The sequence below is a fragment of the Neovison vison genome, chromosome 2 (assembly GCF_020171115.1).
Source record: "Neovison vison isolate M4711 chromosome 2, ASM_NN_V1, whole genome shotgun sequence".
NCBI lineage: Eukaryota > Metazoa > Chordata > Mammalia > Carnivora > Mustelidae > Neogale > Neogale vison.
In genome coordinates, this window is record NC_058092.1 from 23,929,211 (window position 1) to 23,944,652 (window position 15,442).

General features: G+C 52.4%; 2 protein-coding genes across 2 annotated transcripts in view; both read right to left on the bottom strand.

Annotated features, from left to right (window-relative positions):
- Positions 1-9,243, bottom strand: LOC122899685 (SPOC domain-containing protein 1-like). The gene is made up of 11 exons (XM_044237665.1): positions 9,155-9,243; positions 8,770-8,860; positions 7,863-8,022; positions 7,626-7,742; positions 5,947-6,072; positions 3,538-3,670; positions 3,175-3,325; positions 2,750-2,885; positions 2,113-2,202; positions 1,641-1,827; positions 1-696 (listed from the first exon to the last, which is right to left on the bottom strand). Exons 2-11 carry the CDS (start codon positions 8,805-8,807, stop codon positions 32-34), a joined length of 1,803 nt encoding a protein of 600 aa, XP_044093600.1. The 5' UTR covers positions 8,808-8,860; positions 9,155-9,243; the 3' UTR covers positions 1-31.
- LOC122899093 (SPOC domain-containing protein 1-like) overlaps positions 9,024-15,442 on the bottom strand; it is a 21,637-nt gene continuing 15,218 nt past the window's right edge. Inside the window, exons 5-8 of the mRNA XM_044236751.1 lie at positions 10,716-10,757; positions 9,824-9,925; positions 9,155-9,209; positions 9,024-9,040 (exon numbers count right to left, since the gene is read on the bottom strand). Of these exons, the coding sequence (XP_044092686.1) occupies positions 9,024-9,040; positions 9,155-9,209; positions 9,824-9,925; positions 10,716-10,757 (216 nt within the window). The remainder of the gene's footprint in view (positions 9,041-9,154; positions 9,210-9,823; positions 9,926-10,715; positions 10,758-15,442) is intronic.

Consider the following 15,442-nt stretch of genomic DNA (forward strand, 5'->3'; position numbering starts at 1 on the left):
TCAAGGCCTCTCTTCTGGTTGGCAATGAGGCTCAGGTCTCTCTGGGGAGGGTACACTCAGAACCAGCTCCATCTGTAGGACCCAAAAAGTCAGGAGCCTGGCCAGGGGGCTCTGGAGATGCAGGGGGCTGGCAAAATAGGCCAAGAATTCCAGGGGCTGCAGGGGGCTGGACAGGGGTTGGGGGAAAGAGCCCCTGGCCTGGGGAGCTCAGCGAGGCTTGGAGCTGGTGGCTCATGGACACCAGGGATTCCAGATGCTGGAGCAGGGCCTGGTGGGGACAGGAGGCCCTGTGGAGGTGCTGGCTGGGGCCAGATGGTGCTGCTGAATGGAGATGCCATGACTGGCACCAGCCTGGTTTGGGGGGCCACTGCCCTCGCCTAGGACCCTGCCAGGCCTCTGGCTCTCCCCACAGTCTCTCCCTGCCTCGAGAAGGCCTGTGCCAAGCACAAATTCCCTTTGGAGCCAGGCTGCCCGCGTCCTGGCTCGGCAGCGGAGCACCCTTTGGGGAAGGGGAGCCCTTCAAGGCCACGCTGGGACTCCTGTCCTCTGGCTGATAGCTTCTCCTCTCCACTTTTCTGTTGAAGGAGACCATCTTTCGAACCTTCCCCCACAAAGGGCTGGACTCCGCTGTGTGTCGAAGCCCTGCCTTGGGGAGCAGCACAGCCAGGACCAGGCTTGAATGAGCAGCTTCCAGGCCTGGGGAAAGAGGGAGCAGAGAGACCAAGGGGCGGGTAGGAGAGAGCACACCGTCCCCAGAAGCTGCACTGTGGCGGCAGCAGGTCTGGAGAGGAGGCCCCAAGGAGAGCTTTCTAGCAGTGAGACGGGGGCCCATGAGAAGCTGGGAACAGTAAGAAGAGGGTGAGCCTGTCTCAGGCACAGGAATGGACTCCCCTGATGAAGGGTAGGGCAATGGATGGTTTGACCTCAAGACTATATGGGTTCAGTCTGTCACACTGTCCCCAGGACCGGCAGCCCAGAAAGGCCAAGTGTTCTGCTTGGAAATGGAGGCAGCTAACCCCCTGACCCCCACCCCCACCTCCACCCCGGGGGGCTTTGCTGGAGTCACGCCCTGTGCACCACGGCCAACCTTGGCCTAGGACCACTGTAGTGAAAACCTCCCTCCTTCCCATCTTGGGTAATGCTTTTGATTGTCTGTGGGTCCTGCCTCTGTCCCGCCGTGTCTGCCTTCCTTGTGACCCCCCAGGGCTTTCTAATCCGGATGCCCAGCTGAAGAGGCAGTCCGTGTGGTGGTCAGCAGCCCTGTGTCTGCAGCCATGCCGCCCGGCTGTGAGGCCTGGCCCTGCTTCTGGACTGGCCGTGTGACTCCAGACAAGTCACCAGCTTTCTCCCTATCTCAATTTCCTCATCTGTGAAATGGAGAAACTGACATCAGCATTCTGATGGGGGTTATTCTGAGGACTCAATAAATTAATAGAAGTGAAGCTTCTAGAACACTGCCTGGCACCCAGTAAGCAATATAGAGCTATGATGGTCACTCCATGTGCCAGTGTCAGGAAGTTCCCTGCTGAGCTGAGCTGAGCTTGCCTCCTCCGTGGACACCCAGGGTGACCTTCAACAGCCCTCCCCGCTGGTCACAGGGGAGGGGAGACAGGGTCTGGTTCTCGCATTGGGGCACTCACCGGGGCCTCCAAGAGGGCGCAGTCTGGGGGGCAGGGGCTGGAAGGCGGGCAGGGGCAGCAGGACCATGCCCACGTGCTCCACAGCTGCCAGGCCGTGGCGCTGTTTGTTGTTGAGGTAGGAATAGAGCTGACGGCAGTTGTGTGTGTCCCGAGCCCCGTGCGGGCACAGTCTGACCACGCAGATGTCCTGCAGTTGCAGGAGGAAGGGTGGCTTCTGGAGCAGCCAACCTTTCCTCCTGCGAACACCCCGCCCTCACCTAAACCTCTGCCGACCCTGTGAGGACGCATGTGCCCCTTTCCAGAGGAGGAAAGGGAGGGACTTGCCCAGGGTCACAGAGTGTCTATGATTACAGGGGAAACCAGACCCAGACAGCCTAAGCCAGGCCTCTGCTCCAGACATGGAGAGAGACGGAGCACAGGGCTGGGGGTCCCCTGCTGGGAGGAGAGGGTGGTGCCCGAGGATGCCAGTTACCTTGGCCTCTGCCGGGCAGACGCTGGCCAAAAGTTCCCAGACAGTACCAGAGGGGATGCAGCCTGCCGAACGGATCACCTCAGGCAGGGTCTGGGGGGCAGGGAGGACAGCCAGTCAGCCCCCAACTTCCCACCCACTCAGCACACACTCCACACCCGCCATGGCAAAGCCACAGCCTTCAGTGACAAGGATGGTATACCAGAACCCCAGGAAGGTCAGTGGCAGCCTGAGAAGCCCTGACTGTCCCTGGAGGCCTACAGCCTACCTGGACCCACCCCTGCAGCTCCTCAGAAGCTCCTTCCTCCCTCCTTGACCTTTCCACTCCCATCCCTCAGTTCAGCTTGACCATTCAGTCACTTAACCATCCCTCCTAACCCCCCCTTCCCGGGGTCAGGGAGGAACCACACTCCTCTCCCAGGGCCCTCTCACATGACAGGGAGTCCTTGACCCCCATGCGTCTCCGCAGGAGTGGGGCTGGTGTCTCATTGGCCCCGTGCCCAGCACAGGGCCAGGCCCAGAGAGGTGCCAATGCCTAGTTCTAGAACGAGGGAGTAAGAGAATCAAAGAATGAAAGCAGTTTGAGGAGCTGACTCCCGGTGTGTGAGGGGGACGACCCTGGAGAGCAGGGCCGGAGTACCGTGAGGAGCCGACAGCTGTTTCCAGACACCAGCTGGGCCTTGGCCCTGAACCGCTTGATGGAGAACATGTCCAAAGCTCCCTCCCAGGGCGGCTGGCTGGGCAGAGCCTTTGTGGGCCCGGCAGGCATCTGGAGCCTAGAGAGAGGGACAGAGAGGCCCAGACAGAGCAGGTTATCAGGCCATTCGTCACCATCTCCCTACTTTTCAGAGAAGGCCCTGTGTTCCCCATGTGGGTGCTGGAGCACTTGTGGGGGGAACCAGCAGGTGGCAATGACTGGTTCCACTGCACAGATGGGGAAACTGAGACTCGCAGAAGAGGCAGGACTTGCCCCAGGCCACAAAGAAAGAAGAGGCCGTACTGTGTCTTCTGCCCCCCAGGTGGGCGCCCCGCCCCCGCTGACCCCTCCCAGTCCCAGCCCCACACCTGTCCTGGAGCTGTGTGGGAGGCTTCTCCCTAGTTTGGGGCGTCTCTGGAGAGGATGGAAAGGCTGGGCTTGGAACTCTCTCGAAGATACTGTCCCCTATCCTTGTAGTAGCTTTGAAAGAGCTTGGCAGCTCACACGAGGGCTTCCAGTCTACAAAGAACAGCAGCAGAAGCTGACAGGCAGGCGGCTAGATGAAGCCAGCCTAGGGCTTTGGAGCCAGGCTTTGAACTGGGTTCTTTTCAAGGTCACCCGGGACACAGATAGGCCCACCTTGCCACCTTCTCCCCAGGCCATGGATCCCTGTTGCTGCTGAGCCCCCACTCAGCCCCAGCCTGCCCCAGCCCGTCGGGTCTCCCACCAACCCAGGCAGATGCGGCAGCTGGGGTCCAGGAAGTGGTGCTCGTGATGCCCCGTGGTGTCCTCGTCCTGCTCTCTGGTGGCCTTCGACGTGGCTGCCAGGGCTGGTGGGCTGTCATCTATGGACACCATGGGTCCCTAGGAAGCACAGGAGGAGAGAGCAGTGGGCTGGCAAGGTGCCAGAGAAGGCAGCCGCTCTCATTCCATAGGGAGCCTCGGGGATAAGGTTTTTTATTTTTTTTATTACAGAGATACGGTGAAGGTATTGGAGAAAATTTGGAAAATACAGAAAATTTGAAAATCACTGAAAAGTCACCCCTGGCACCAGCACTCAGAGACACTTGTCCTTGTAGCAGATTTCCTACACACAGGGTACGGGGGTCCTTTGAGTAAAAAAGCTGGGATCATATATTCCGCTTGTATCCTCATCGCATCTCTGAATTACAGCAGAGATGCCTGTCGTATTGCCCAGCACCTGAGTAAGCGGGGCGGGGGGAGGTGGGGGGTGGAGAGGGGCATCATATGTGCATTGCCACCACTCCTGGATGGTGGGGTCATTCCCAGAGTTTCATCATTACAAACGGTACTGAGGGCATCCTTATGCAGAGAGCACTTTCCTAAGCTTTCATCTCTGTCCTCGGGACAAGTTCTCAGAAGCAGATGGCAGAATCAGGGAGAATGAGCATTTTTTTTTCTTATTTTATTTTTTTTTAAAAGATTTTATTTATTTATTGGAGAGAGAGAATGAGAGCCATCGAGCAGGAGAGGAGGAAGGTCAGAGGGAGAAGCAGACCCCCTGCTGAGCAGGGAGCCCGATGCAGGACTCAATCCCAGGACTCCAGGATCATGACCTGAGCCGAAGGCAGTTGCTCAGCCAACTGAGCCACCCAGGAGCCCAAGAATGAACATTTTTAAGATTTGATGCTCACTGCCAAATCACCTTTTTCCCTCACAACAGAAATAGCTTTAACTACAAAACAGGGACGCCTGGGTGGCTCAGTTAGTTAAGGGTCTGCCTTCAGCTCAGGTCAAGATCCCAGGGTCCTGGGATCAAGCCCCACCTGGGGCTCCCTACCAGCGGGGAGCCTCCTCCTCCTTCTGCCCCTCCCCCCTGCTGCTTAGGGCACGCGCATGCTCTCACTCTCTCTCTCTCTATTAAATATAATCTTAAAAAAAAAAATAAACACAAACCAAACATAGCTTTAGGAAGGTTTTGAAAGATTCAGAAGCTCCACTCTGGCCTCATAAACCACCTTCAGAGTAGCACCAAGGCACATACCTCAAATCACAGCCCCCCTCTGGGACCAACTAAGTGACCCTGGGCACAGGGCTTTGGGTTCCTCATCCAGGAAACTGGCATCACCCACCTCGTAGGTCACTGTGAGATCTGAACGAGGCACTGTTTGTCAAAGGGGCATACAGTGGGGCTGGATAAAGAGTGAAGATGTTATTACATGTTACTCCCCTCTCCGCTTCTCTGCCATTCTCTCCCCGGTGAGGGCTCCTTTCTGGGTTTTCGAGTTCCTCCCTCGACACTTAGGTGCCATTTATTTGGGGAATACAGATTGGTTTTGCTGGGAACTCCCTTCCATGCAGGCAGTGGGAGGGAGCAGGGATTTTTGTCTGTCACGTTCACTGTCATTTACTGAGAGCACGTAGCTCACGGGGTCCATCCACACTGTCCACTGCAGGACACAAAGCTTATTAGAGGCAGGTGAGCATCTGAGCCACCGAACACCTAAGCCAAACCAGACCAGCCTCCCGGGAGTGACTGAAATAAGCCGAGGGGGAGTTCTGATCATCTGCGGGAGGCTGAGCTGGTGATGAGTTCATTGATTTGAGGGCTGCTGAGCCATGGTGACAGGCCGTGTGCAAGACAGGGAAGGCGGGGTGGGGGGGGGTGCGCGCAACAGGGAGGAAGGAGCAGATCCCCAGCGATGCAAGGGGAGTGTAGTGACAGCCCTGGGCTCCGGTTGGTTCTGCGCCCCCAGCACCCCAAAGTCCTGCCACCAAAGAGAGTAGGTCTCTGTTCCTCATATCCAAAAACAGTCGCTGACTCAAACAGTGTGACCCTCCTGCTTCCCAACCAGAGATCTGGCAAAAACGACTGGGGCTGGAGAAAGCAGCAGTGATAAGACTCATTCTCACTCCCATGGGATGACTTGGCATTGGGCCAGAAGGAGGGGACCACCGAGAAGGTGAGGACAGGCCAGTCCCAGGGGTTCGGTCCTGCCCCGTGTTCCACTGGACCCCTGTGGCAATGACCATACCCTTGTTCGCTGTGAAGACCCTGGCACTCACGGTGGCCCAGCAACTTGCTCAAGGCCACCCAGCTGCCAAGGTGAGGAGTGGGACCCTGGGCACCAGACCACCCCACCTCCCCGCCCCCAGTGCCAGGTCAGGCGGCTGCTTACCACCAGGTCCTCCAGGGTCAGCGTCTGGTCCACGTCCCGCGGGATCTCCACTTCACCCTTGTGGGTCAGTTTGAAGGCCGGGAGGCTGCAGGACTCCTTCTGTTGCTGCTCAATGATCTCCAGGCCCTGACAGCGGGGGGTGGGGTGGGGGAGTAGCCCAAACTCAGCCAGATCAGGGGGTCCCAGGCTAAGGAACCCAGGTGTTCACTTTCCCCCGGGGAGGTCCCTCTCCTGCGGACCCCCTCCTGGGCCACCCCTTCCTCTCCCTTCACACTTCTGCTTCCACTGTTTCCCATGCCTAACAAGCCCTCCCCTCTCAGCCCTACTGCTCCAGAGCTCACTCATTCGCCCTCCAAACTCGAGCCTTGCCTCCTCCAACAAGCCTTCTTGGGCTTCATCTTCTCCCACAAGTCAATTCTGCCTCTGACTGTGCCCCACCCTCTGGCTTGGGAAGAACATGGTGCAGTGGGAAGAGTGTAGGCTCGGAAGCATCAGCTCAGTCGTGACTAGAGACCCCCCAAGGCAGTGTGGCTTTGGACAAGCACTTCACTCCTCTGAGCCTCCATGTATCTGATTTCGAGGAATTAAATTAAGGGCATTAAATTAAACGACAAATGTAGAATGCTTGACTGGAGCCTGGCTCACAGTAAATGCTACCTGTCATTCTTATTGTTGATCAATGTCATCTTATCTGAAATGTTTCTTGGAAGCCTGGAGGAGGTCCCGTCCTCCCTGGCGGGGCTCGCCTCGCAGCTGAGGGCTCCCGCGCTTACATGGCCACGACCCTTCACAAGGCCTCTTGCTTCATGCTGTTGCCATCTTGAAATTCTTACTGCTTCTTGAGCAAAAGGCCACACATTTTTGTTTGGCCCTGCCCCCCACAAGATATGTAGCTGGTCCTGCTCCTGGTCCCCCACAGGTACCTGGACAGAAGCTCAGCCTACAGTGGACAGAGTCACCTAGTGGATTCCAGGTGGATCTAATCAGCCTAGTATCTTCCAGAACGGAGGCCGCAGCAGCCCAGCCCGCCCCACCAGCCTACTCTGAGATCAGCCCCCTCTCTGTCAGGGACCACCGGCAAGCATTCCCTAAAGTTAGCTCAGTGCCCATACCTTCCCTGCCCCCGAGCTGTCCCCAGGACGGAAGAGACCCATGGACATGGGTTGTATGAGGACATGACTGTGAAGCATGAGGGCTGTGGGGTCCCTCCCCCAGCCTGAGGCACCAGGAAGACTTTTCTGGGGCTTCTGATGCTGATGTGGGAACAGAGACATCCCAGGGGGGTCTAGCCCCATCAGTGATGGATGACAATCCTGGACTCCAGACCCCAGACCATCACACCCAGTACCCCACCCCTGCCCACAGCCCAGCTCTGCAGAAAAGCAAATGGAAGATAACACCTCTCAAGGGTCCCCACTCCACCAAGCTCTCCATCGCCAGGCCTTTTCCTTTTTGCCTCTTGTCCATTTTTTTTGTAGAGAGGTCTCTCTGTCTCTGTTTCTCTCTCTCTCCTCGTCTTCCTGCTCTTTCTTTCCATTTCCTCCTTTTTATCTCTGTCTTGTACTCCCCAAATCTCACTGCACCCCCCCACTCTGTTCTGTCTCCCTGCTGCACCCTCAGGCCCTCCCCTCCCTGGATCCCTCCCACATCAACTATCCTGACTTAACCCAACAGCTCACCCTCTTCTCCTCCTGGTCCCGCCAGCGGGCCAGCTCTTGGGGGGCCAGCTGGGTGGAGCTCATCCGCACCAGGTTGTGGGGGGTGACATCTCCCCGAACCACTTTGAGAAACAGGTCCTGCAGAGATAGGCATGGGGGCTGCACCACACTGCTCCAGAAGCACCCCCCACCCCAATATCCTGCCTGGGCTTCGAGCCTCCAAGGGAGGGTCTGGGCTTGCCCCCAAGCTCCGCGCACCGGATTCCGGGGATCACGCAGGTTGAACAGCAGGCTGCGGTACTTGGTCTTGTAGCGACAGCTGGTGGCTTGTGTCAGATCGAAGAGGGCTGTCTCAATGCCAGCAGCGATGCCCTCCACCACCTCCTCACTCAGCACCAGATCTGGGAGGTCCTGGAGGCTGCGGGAGCCACGGCTCTGAGCCTGCAAAGTGATCTAGGCCCTCCAACGGACAGGGAAAGTATGGGGCAGGGTCTGGACCAACTGTGGGTCCTATTCTGTGCATCTCCCTATGTATACGCGTTCATTCTCACCCCAGCTCTGTGAGCAAGCCATATTCTCATTCTCCATTTACAGATGGGGTGAGCAAGGCTCAGAGAACATAAGGTGCTTGCCCAAGGCCTCATGATAAGCGGCAAAGCAAGATCTGACTGATCAGCCCACGCTTTATCCTTGGCCAGTGGAACTGGGTTGGAGGAAGCCTGGGGGAAAAGGGAAGGAAGCAGCCAGGCAGGGGACTGAGCCCTGGCCCTCAGTGTAACACGGACTCTGCCACTGACTTGCTGTGTGGCCTTTACCAAGTCCTACCCTCTCTGAGCCTTGGTCTCACCATTGCAAAAGAGAGCTCTGGGCTCAGAGCCCTCAGATGCACAGTCTCACTGTGTCTGACATCATTTGCTGTGGGTGGCAACCACAAGGACAGGAGCAGCAGCAGTGGCTTAAGGGGAGGGCGTGACCTTGAAGCCAGAGAGACCCAGGTTCAAATGTCACCTCTCCACCAGCTCGCTGTGCAGGCAGATGAGCTCGCAGCTACAAAATGGGGTTCGTCACACACTCAGAAGCCCTGAGAACATGGCAGCATGGGCCTGGGAGGCGAGGACAGCTCTCAGGACATGGGATGTCAGGGAAGTGGGGAGCGAGTCCTTACCGATTCCGCAGCACCTCCTGTAAGGCATGGACCACCATAGCCCGTACCCCGACATCCAGGGACAGCTTCTCCTGTTGGGGCCAAAGCTGAGCTGCATGAGGGGAGAGGGAGAAAGAGAGAGAAAGAGTCACAAACCCCCACGGGATGCCTGAGGAGCAAGGGGCAGGAGCGACTCAATGCTGAAGGGTTCAGGTAGGCAAGGTTGGGGGCTCCCAACTTTAGGAACCTGAGCCGTTGGGTCCAATCCCGGGCAGCTAGCAGCCCCATCCCTCTGTGGAAGGACGGCGGGCAGTGGGACTGGGGGATGGGGCAAGAGAGAGAAGAGTCCTAGCAGGGGCTGGGGCCAGAAGCAGCTCCGGGGAGGGCTCCCTCCCTGGCATCTCACCTGAGTCCTCTCCCCCGTCCTGTTCACCAGGCTCCTCCTCTTCAGCCTCCGCTGACTGCCCGGAAGGGGAGAGGAACTGAGGCCATGATTCTGGGAGTAGCCTCCCAGCCCCAGCGGGCACTGCTCCCCCCATTATCACCTCCCCAGCTTCTGCCTGCTTCAGCAGGGGGGCGGTGGGGAGAGAGGCACTCACGCCAGGACACTCAGCACAGGCCTCACACACAGGAGCCCCCTCCTGAAAGAGAAAGGAATGGCTTCGGCAGCACAAGAAGTCAGAGGCCACCAGGGGCCCATGCCATCCCTCCAGAGGGAGGGGGCTAGAGGACCTCCGGATGGTAGAACATGCTGGTCAGCCAGGAACAAAGGTCAGCAACTGCTCCCCCTCCAAATGCGCTGAAGGCTCGGCCCCTCCCTTGCTCCAGTCAAGCTCAGGAGCGCTGGACAAAGAGCACACAGACCCGGCTAGCAGGCAAGTGAGGGGGGTGTCTAACCCCCGTCTCTGGCTAACACATTCAGTGTGACCATGGGCAGGTGTGACAGCGTCCCTGGGCAGGGATGATGGAACACTGTCTATGTGAAGAACTTGCTCTGTACCTGGCACCTGGCAGGGCCTTGGGCCACGGGCCTTTCCTTCCTTCTGGGTCTCTGGACAGGTGATGCTAAGCTGACCTCCATCATGTCCTCCAGCACCTCCAGCTTTGGGGGCTGCAGTTCCCCTGCCTGGCCACGGCGGAGGGCCCCCAGGAGGTGGAGCACTGCCCCAGAACCAAGCTGCGGGGGGAGGGGGTGTGAGGAAAGCACCTAAGAACCAAGGAGCAGCAGCATCACAGGCCCATTTGGAGTGCTTACTTCCTCTGCACCCACTTACTGTCTCTCTCCTCGCTGTGCTGTAAGCAGCAGGAGGAGAGAGCATGGATGTCTTGGTCCCACTATATTCCCAATGCCTAGAACAGGACTGACACGAAGTAGCATTCAAGAAATGTGTGCAGACTGCAAGGGTCTCTATGCCAGGAGAGGAGCTGGTCTTCATTCTCATCCTCTCACCTTCCCCGCTCACTCCAGCCGCTTATAAGCATTTCAAGGTAGAGTGGTTTTTGGTCTTTTCCTGCTCCCCCTTTTTGCTCTGGCTGCCAGGAAGCTCAGCATTAACTTAGAGTCCAACAGTCAGTTGTACCTTTCCAGGATTGGCAGAGGGTGAGAGGTTGTCATACAAGATTTCCCCTTCCCTTCCCCCTTTTCTCTAACTTGAGGCTTTTATCCCTTTTCAAGTATGTTTTGATTCTTTTGATTTATTGCAAACCACAGGGAACTACTGTGAAAGTAGGGTCTGAAATCTAATCTTTGAATGAATTCTCATGAATGGTCAGGTTCCAAAGGTCAGGGAAAACTGGAAGTCTGAGGTTCAGCACCACCAGGGGTGGGGAGTGCTACCATGCTCTGGAGGAGAGTTGGGCGGGGGGGGGGGCAGGATTAACTCTAGGTCCTCTAGGAAGACCCATCCCACCCCCCCAGACCTGAGAAGAGGGAGGAAGAAGAGCAGTAAGAAAAAGCAAAAACCTACGTAACACACGTGCTTCACCCCATGGGGCATTTCCATTTCCTCCTTGGAGAGAAAGGAGGCAGAGGTTAGGATTCAGAGGACCAGTGACCCCTTTGGAGGGAGTTCACAAGAAGACACTCACACAAAGGTAAAATAGTTCAGTGTTCACAGGATTGGCAAAAAGCCCCCACAAAAAAATAAATGCGTACCCTCCGATGTCCATCAAAGGGGGAATGATTAATAAACCATCAGATATCATCCTGCGGATTCTAACTGGCCACCGAGTAGAGTGAGTCATAACAAAATCAATACATCATTCATGGGAGGCTTATAACATAGCTGCCCTGAAGGAAACACATCACACAAGACCTTATTCCGGGTCCCAGATCAACACCATACAGTATGTACCATTTCTACCCCCATTTTCCAGATGAGGGAAACTGAGGGTCAGAGAGGATCTGAAAAGTCCTGAAGCTACCATGCAGCAGAGCTAGGGCTCGAGCCTACTTCTGTCTGACTCAAGCCCAGGCACTGAGCTGCGGGCTATGTGGACAGCACTGACAGATGCGGAAAGATTCATGGAAAGATGTCAGGGTGTATTATTTGGAGGGAAAAAAATAGGTTACAGAGCAGTATTGTTGCATAAGGCCCATTTATGTAAATATGTATTTATAGACGCAAAAGGCAGGTTATCTCTGGGGAATGAAATTCCAGAGGGACTTTCAGTTTCCGCTTGTAGACACTTGGGTACTTATGTTACTCAAAATGAGCATGTATTTCTTTTATAAGCAGAAACATATTTTTTAAAATTAAAAAACAAGTTTAGAACAATGTGTGTAGTGTGCTCCCATTTGTGTTAAAAGAGAAAGAATTTTTAAATTTGTATTTGCTTGAATCTGCATAAAATATCTCTGGAAGTATCCATAAACCTAAAAACAGAGGCTGCCAGTAGGAAAGGGACAGGGAGCTGGAAAAGAGGCTTTTCACTTATTTTTTTTTTAATTTTTTTTTTTTTTTTAAAGATTTTATTTATTTATTTGACATAGAGAGAGAAGCGAGAGCAAGCACAGGCAGACGGAGTGGCAGGCAGAGGCAGAGGGAGAAGCAGGCTCCCTGCCAAGCAAGGAGCCCGATGTGGGACTCGATCCCAGGACGCTGGGATCATGACCTGAGCCGAAGGCAGCTGCTTAACCAACTGAGCCACCCAGGCATCCCATATATATATTTTTTTAAATCATGGGGATGAATCAGCTTTTCAAAAAAGTAAATTGAGGCAAAGGGATGGGGGCAGAAAATAGGATATCTGGGAAGGAAAGCAGGAAAGACGTTAAGAACAGCCCTCCATGGCTTAAAACTTTCTAACTGGCCCCTGTCTTGGGGGCCTGTCCATCAGCTTTATAAGGCTCCAAGACAAAGACTTTAGATGCTGGATTTATCAGACTAGAATTCAAAATATGGGTAACATGTTTAACAAAACAAAAGAAGGAGTCAAACATGTGAGTGAAGGGCAAAACGATATTATACAATAACCAAGCAGATTTGGTTGGGAACCAAACACAACTTCTGGAAATAAAAATGGGATAATCATGAAAATATAAGACTCCATATCTAGGTCTGATAGCCTATTAGACACAGCTGAATACGTTGGAGAACTAGAAAACATTTTAAATAATCCAGAGTAGGGCTGCCTGGGCAGCTCAGTCGTTAGGCGTCTGCCTTTGGCTCGGGTCATGATCCAAGGATCCTGGGATGGAGCCCCACATCGGGCTCCCTGCTCAGCAGAGAGCCTGCTTCTCCATCTCCCACTCCCCCTGCTTGGGTTCCCTCTCTCTCTCTCAAATAAATAAATTAAATATTTTAAAAAATAAATAAATGATGCAGAGTATTCAAAACACAGAGACTTTGAAAACACGGTGAACGAGTGAAAAGGACTGATAAATCTGACTAAAGTTCCAGAAGGAGAAAAAAGAGAGAGCAGGACAGAGGCAGGATGTGAAGATATATGGCTTAGACTTTTCCTGAATTGGTAAAAGACAACAATTCACAGATTCAAAAAGCTCAGTGAATCTCAAACAGGAGAAGAAAAAGTAAAGCCACAGCTTGGTACCACGTAGTGAAATTGCCCAACACCAGTGAGGAGGAGATCCTAAGAACATAAAGAGAAAAAATGACAGCTTACACTTTAATAGCACTGAAAATGTGCCCCCACTCCTGTGACTGTTTTCCATTAGCTCATTTAATCCTCACCAAAACCCTATAAGCTTAGGTACTATTACTATTATCGTCCCCCTTTCACAGAAGAGGAAACTGAGGCACGCAGAGGCACTCAGAGGCTAATCAGTTTGCTCAGTGTCTCACTGCTACCAGACCAAAGAGCTGGGATTTAAATCCAGGCACTCTGATTCTAGAGGCCACACCTTTAACCATATGCTATAAAGACTTCTCACCAAGACATTTTTAGCTACAAAGGAACGGCAATTAGACTAACCACTAACTTCTCAACAGTCACAATGGAAGGCAAAACAGAGTAGAATAGTATTTCCAAATGTGCTTAAAGCAAATAACTATCAACTGGGGACCCATACAACATATTTTTTGAGAATGAGGATCAGACAAAGATATCCTAGTGAAAACCAAGAGAATTATTGTTATTCTTAATCATTTTATTTTTCTCAAGAAGGAAAATGGTTTTTTAAATTAATTAATATATTTGAGTGAGAAAGAGAGAGGGCAGAGGAGCAGGGGGCAGAGGGAGAAGGACAAGCAGACTCCCTGCTGAGCAGGGAGACCGACAGGGGTCTTGATCCTGGCAACTCCAGCGACCCCAGGGACCCCAGAGATCATGACCTGAGCCAAAGGCAGACACTTAACTGACTGAGCCACCCAGGTGCCCCACAAGAAACAAAATGTTAATGGATGAACTTGAGGCAGATAAAAGGAAATAATACCTGAGAGAAAAGCCGAGATGCAAGGAGGAATTTTGAGCAAAGAAAATAACAAACAGGTTGTTAAATCTATATGAACATTGATCATATGAAACTTAACAGTGTGTAATTGGGGGATTAAAAATAAGATAGGACCAATTTACTGGATAATAGCACATATATTGGGAAGGTGCATTTAAAGCAATTAAATGTAATTAACTGGACTTAATTAAAGCATCCCAAGGTACTTATGTCATTTCAGAGGCAGGTAATAGTAGTAACTACCTTTCAACTTTGACAAGTTAGGTATTGGTTTTAAAATTTCCAGAACTGCCACCAAAAGAACATAAACAGGGCATAGAAAATTCCAAACTACTAGAGGGATAAAAAAGGAATAAGGAAAAATAATCAGGGCTCCTGGGTGGCTCAGTCAGTTAAGCATCTGCCTTAAGCTCAGGTCATGATTCCAGAGTCCTGAGATGGAGTCCTGCATCCGGCTCCCTGCTCGGCAAGGAATCTGCTTCTCCCTCTGCCCTTCATCCCATTTGTTCTCTCAATCTCTCTTTCTCTTTCTCTCAGATAAATAAAAATCTTAAAAAAAAAAAAAAAGAATCAATCTAAAAGGAGGCAATAAAAGGGGAAAAGGTATAGAAAAGGCAGGGTATATATGCAAAGCTCAAAATAAGACAGTAGGAATAGATTCAAATAAATGAGTAGCTACAACAAATGAAAATGGGCCAATCCTTGAGATAAATACCAAAAAATTAGGCCTTTAAAAAAAAGAAAACCTGGGGCACCTGGGTGGCTCAGTGGACTAAGCCTCTGCCTTCAGCTCGGGTCATGATCTCAGAGTCCTGAGATCTAGTCCTGCACCTGGCTCCCTGCTCAGTGGGGGGCCTGCTCCCCCCCACTTTCTACCTGCCTCTCTGCCTACTTGTGATCTCTGTCTGTCAAATAAATAAAGAAAGTCTTTAAAAATTTAAAAAAAAAAACTAATTAAAGGATATTTATAAGACCCACTTCTAAAATACAAAAATGCAGGGTGCCTGGATGGCTCAGTGGGTTAAAGTCTCTGCCTTTGGCTCGGGTCATGATCCCAGGGTCCTGGGATCGAGCCCCGCATCAGGCTCTCTGCTCAGCAGGGTGCCTGGTTCCCCCTCTCTCTGCCTACTTATGATCTCTGTCTGTCAAATAAATAAAAATCTTTAAAAAAATGCAAAAAAGAGTATAAGAAGAAAATAGAATAATATGTGAACAGACAAATACCAAGCAAAATAAAGCTTCATAGCCATATTAATATCTGACAAAACAGACTTCAAGGAAAAAAATAACTAGGAGCAAAGACCTCACTACATAAAGATAAGCAGTTTCACCAGGAAGCTATCACATCTCTAAACGATAAGCATCTAATAACATAATCTCAAGAAATATAAAGCAAAAAGTGACAAAACTGCAAGAAAAAAAATCCACTATTATAGGAAGAAATGTTAATATACTTCCCTGTTGATGAATCTGGCTGACAAAATAGTAAAGATTAAAAAGATTTGATAAAAGCTATTTTATTTATTTATTTGACAGAGAAAGAGAACAAGAGCGCACAAGCGGGGGAGGGGCAGAGGGAGAGGGAGAAGCAGGCTCCCCACTGAGCAGGAAGCCCAACCTGGGGCTTCATCCCAGGGATCATGACCTGAGCCCAAGGCAGAGGCTTAACTGACTGAGCCACCCACGTGCCCCTGATAAAAACAGTTTAAAAACTTCATCATGTACATATAGAGGACGTGTACATATATAGAAGACTTTTCCTAACAAAAAATACATATTCTT

Bases quoted from the DNA above. Each gene is read 5' to 3' on its own strand.
- LOC122899685 (XM_044237665.1), bottom strand. From the start codon at position 8,807: ATGGTGGTCCATGCCTTACAGGAGGTGCTGCGGAATCG. The intron at 3,671-5,946 runs GTAAGCAGCCGC...TGTGCTTCCTAG, and splicing joins TGACCCTGGAGGACCTGGTG to GGACCCATGGTGTCCATAGA. The intron at 2,203-2,749 runs GTACTCCGGCCC...CCTGCCCCCCAG, and splicing joins ACAGCTGTCGGCTCCTCACG to ACCCTGCCTGAGGTGATCCG.